We start from the raw sequence: 295 nt of genomic DNA, 5'->3' as shown, positions 1-295 counted from the left end.
CCTCGGAGCCTGAGCTGTCCCAGAAGTGGATTCCTGCTGCTTCTTCCCTCTGGGCATTTGCGGCGGTCTTTCTCATGTCCCCAACAGCTTTCCTGCCCTTCTGCCGCCCCACTTTTGGAATATGCCCCTCTGGTTTCCACCCATGGCATCCCTCACCTCCAGCCAGTGTGGGGCTCTCCCAAGCCCTGGAGACTCACTCACCATGTCTGCAGGAGGGCGATGGACCACAAGGCGAGTGGGACCCAGGCCAGGACCGCTGCCTTCAGGAAGTGACTGTGGCTTCTGCTCCACGGGG

At 61.4% G+C, this 295-nt stretch overlaps 1 protein-coding gene across 3 annotated transcripts in view; it reads right to left on the bottom strand.

The window, feature by feature from the left end:
* PRAM1 (PML-RARA regulated adaptor molecule 1) overlaps nt 1-274 on the bottom strand; it is an 8061-nt gene extending 7787 nt beyond the window's left edge. For all 3 annotated transcript variants that reach the window (XR_824192.1, XM_010828260.1, XM_010828259.1), the window contains exon 1: nt 202-274. Coding sequence is in view for 2 of the 3 variants with exons in the window: in XM_010828260.1 (XP_010826562.1) it covers nt 202-204 (3 nt within the window). In the remaining variant the exon portion in view is untranslated. The remainder of the gene's footprint in view (nt 1-201) is intronic.
* Nucleotides 275-295: the final 21 nt, after the last annotated feature.

This window comes from Bison bison, unplaced genomic scaffold (genome assembly GCF_000754665.1).
Source record: "Bison bison bison isolate TAMUID 2011002044 unplaced genomic scaffold, Bison_UMD1.0 scf7180017864492, whole genome shotgun sequence".
NCBI lineage: Eukaryota > Metazoa > Chordata > Mammalia > Artiodactyla > Bovidae > Bison > Bison bison.
This window is presented reverse-complemented; position numbering and strand designations above follow the sequence as displayed.